At 36.2% G+C, this 3709-nt stretch overlaps 1 protein-coding gene across 2 annotated transcripts in view; it reads right to left on the reverse strand.

Annotated features, from left to right (window-relative positions):
• Positions 2772-3709, reverse strand: part of LOC109334621 (pre-mRNA-processing factor 19-like) — a 12135-nt gene continuing 11197 nt past the window's right edge. The window contains exons 17-19 of one of the 2 annotated variants that reach the window (XR_002106120.1): positions 3373-3443; positions 2954-3286; positions 2772-2914 (exon numbers count right to left, since the gene is read on the reverse strand). Coding sequence is in view for 1 of the 2 variants with exons in the window: in XM_019570496.1 (XP_019426041.1) it covers positions 3171-3286; positions 3373-3443 (187 nt within the window). In the remaining variant the exon portion in view is untranslated. Of the gene's footprint in view, positions 2915-2953; positions 3287-3372; positions 3444-3709 lie in introns of those variants that run through there. The other variant, XM_019570496.1, reaches the window with a different exon arrangement.

The raw sequence follows: 3709 nt of genomic DNA on the forward strand, positions 1-3709 counted from the left end.
CTTGTAGCAAAATGATATTCACAGCATAAGGGGGTCAACTACAATGAGATTTTATCCCTAGTATTGAGACACACTTCTATCAGGGTAGTGATTTCCTTGGTAGCCAGATGGGATATGCACTTAGAACAGATGATGTGAAGACTGCCTTTTTTCATGGTGTGTTAGAGTAGAAAATTTACATGACACAACCAGAAGGGTTCACTACAGCTGAACAGAGTCACTTGGTTGGCAAGTTGAAGAAGTCTCTATATGTGTTGAAGCAGTCTCCCAAATATTGGAACAAGTGGTTTGACACTTATATGTTGAAGCTTAGTTACAAGCGTTGTGAGTATGATTGTTGTGTTTACGTGAGAAGCCTTGATGATGGTACTCTTATTTTTCTGCTACTTTATGTTGATGATATGTTGATTTCTGCTAATAATTTAAGTGGTATCAATGAGCTGAAAGTCATGCTAGGTACGGAGTTTGAGATGAAAGATTTAGGGGCTGCTAGGAAGATTCTTGGGATGGAGATTCACAAGGATAGGGGAGCTAAAAAACTATGGCTCTCCTAGCAAAGCTATGTTGAAAAGATCTTAGAGAGATTTGGTATGAACAATGCTAAAGTATTGAACACTCCATTGGCAAATCACTTCAAGGTTTCCCGAGATTAGTGTCCAAAGACAGATGAAGAGAAGAAGTAGATGTCAAAGGTTCCATATGCTAGTGTAGTGAGTTGTTTGATGTATGCTATGGTTTGTACTAGATTGGACTTGGCACAAGCAGTTTGTCAAATATGCAAATACATGTCTAAACTAGGGAAGCAACATTGGGAAGCAGTCAAATGGATTTTCAGATATTTGAAGGGGACTACAGGTCTCAGTATTAGGGGTGAGCAAGAGCCAGGTTGGGACAAGTTAAGGCTTATCCTTATCCGGCCCTAAATGTTGGTCGGGTCATTTTTTGAACCCGGACCCGACCCTATATATCAATTGGGTCAACTTTTAAACTTGACCCCGACCCTAGACCAGATTAAATACAAAACATACTCATTTTAGATAAAGTCTTACTAACATTTTTTATTACTATGATTATGTAATTTGACATATAAAATGATATATGTATATATACTATTAATCATGTATATATGATGAACAAAATTAGAGAATCAATGATACTTTCGATGAAAAAGATGTAATTACTTTGTACACATTTGAATAGAGATACATACAAACATGATAAGTGAGTGACCATGGGACGGGTCGAGACGAGTCCTTCTTGGTTTCTATCAGGTCCTAAATATTGATCAGGTCTAATCTTTGAACCTGAACTTGGCCTAGACCCGATGAGACCCGACCCTATTCGTGCTCGATCATGATCGGGCCGTACCAGGTGAACGGGTAGGCCCTAGTCCTACTCACCACTACTCGGTATCATGTTTGATAGTCAATAAAGTAAGCCTTCAGTTATTGGTTATGTTGATTCAGACTATGTAGGAGACTTAGATGATAGAAGATCTACAATGGGGTTTGTCTTCACCCTTGCAGATGGACCAATTATGTGGAAATCATCAGTTCAGTCTATTGTTGCTATGTCCACAACTGAATCATAGTACATGGCAGCTAGTGAAGCTTCTAAGGAAGCCATGTGGCTTATGGGGCTGGTAAATTAATTAGGCATTGAGTAATGTGGAGTTCCGCTGCATTGTGACTGTTGGAGTGCTATCTTCTTGGCAAAGAACCATGTGTATCCTGCTAGGACCAAATATACTGATGTGAGATTTCACAAGATCAGAGAGTTGGTAGCTTGTGGACATATACTATTGTAGAAGGTTCACACTTCAGAAAATGCAGCTGATATATTAACTAAGTCGGTTACCATGGACAAGTTCAGACATTGCCTGAGCTTGCTGGACATTCACTGATGCTAGAATATGAAGAACCCTAACCCATTGGCGGAAGATAGAGATTTATGATATTCACCAAGGTGGAGATTATTGTGCAATGACTCAAATTCTCTATATAACATCAATACAAGTTATGGGCTTGGGCTGATGTAAATGTGTTGAGGTAGAGGGCTATATATTTATGTTATGTCAACCTAATGTAACAAGGAGAAGAATAATAATAAAAAATCTCAATTCTCTAATACATAATGGTAGTCTCTAAACGTTCCTGGGAACGTAGGGACAATTGGTCGAACCTCGTTACCAAATTTCTTATGTTATTCTCTTACTCTACTCTTTTACAATTTGATTGCTCGCTTGTTCCCAACAAAAAGGTTTTGTTTGGGTCTTTGAAGTTGTCTCATTTCATATTCAATATTCATAAGCTTATAAAAACATGAAAGAGATTTTCATTCGTAGAACCAAAGAAAATATCATCTATATAGATTTTTATGCTAATGATATCATTGGTTGAAATTATTTTAAACGAGTAGCGCCTACTTTTTCTCTTACAAAATCATATTTAAAAGATAAGAATGGAGTATTTCATTTCATGTTCTATGAGATTGCTTAAAACCATAAAGAGGTCTATTAATTCTAAAAAGTTGAATAGTTTTCTAAAAGTCTTCAGAACCACGAGGTTGTCTAAGGTAAATTTCCTCTCAAGTTTCACCATTTGTAAAAGTACTTTTTCATCAATTTGAAACAAAGTAATATTATGTTGTGAAACATGTGTTGAATTTTTAGTAAAGTAAAGACATTCCTGTTTATAAGAAAAGATTCCTATGATTTTTCACTGAAACCTATTTTACTGAAATATAATAATGTCTACCGAATTAACCAAACAAAAAATAAAATGAAAGCCTCAAACCCATCTCAATTTCGAGTCAAGTAATATGAGCCAACAAATTCAAGCTATCTGACTAACAAGAAATCACATTACAAAATTCCACTATAAATGATACAGATTCAATCAAGTTCTAATGATAAGGGCAAATATGAAAGCTTCTCTGTCCTTAAGGTTAGCAGACAAAGCCAAGGCATATAGAAATGTTGATGCATAAAGCCTGAAAGTACATTTGACCCATCCCATATACACCATGGTATGTGAAACGAACAAAGACTGAATAATACAAGAACCAACAACCTTTCTTCCACTTTCCAACCATGAAATTAGACCAATCATCAACAGAAGGCAGCAACTGTCACTGTAGCTGACACTTTCAGCCTTGGAGATTGGGGCACCTCATGACTCAGCGGAACCATCTTCTATAGGCAAGCCGAATATTCGAAGATTCCGGTCCATTGATCCCACTGCTATATATTTTGAATCCTGACCAAATTTTACACAGGTAGCTTTCCCTGGAAAAAAATGGTACAAGGGTCTTAGTAAAACCTTTTACAATCTTGAAACAGTATTTTGATGAAATATTCAATCATTGCAGTACCTGTTCCGGATAAATCAGGAAATGTTTTGATACAGTTCCATTCATGTTTTACACTTGCAACTTGGTAAATTCTGCACACATAAACAGGCAATGGAAATCAATACCTAAGCTGCTTTTCTTTGGCTAAAAACCAAAGACAAACTGTGTACCGATAAATTGCTTGAATTCAAATACTAAATGGGTTTAATTAAAATACGAACATAGAATTTATGCAATAAGAATTGAACCAGAGATGACATTGGCTATAATAGACTACACCAGACTCGTGATGATACGTAAAGAGTGACCAACAATTTTTTGTAGCCAAATATTTTTGTTTCCTTTTCTTCTTTTTTAA

The sequence above is a fragment of the Lupinus angustifolius genome, chromosome LG19, assembly GCF_001865875.1.
Source record: "Lupinus angustifolius cultivar Tanjil chromosome LG19, LupAngTanjil_v1.0, whole genome shotgun sequence".
Taxonomy (NCBI): Eukaryota; Viridiplantae; Streptophyta; class Magnoliopsida; order Fabales; family Fabaceae; genus Lupinus; species Lupinus angustifolius.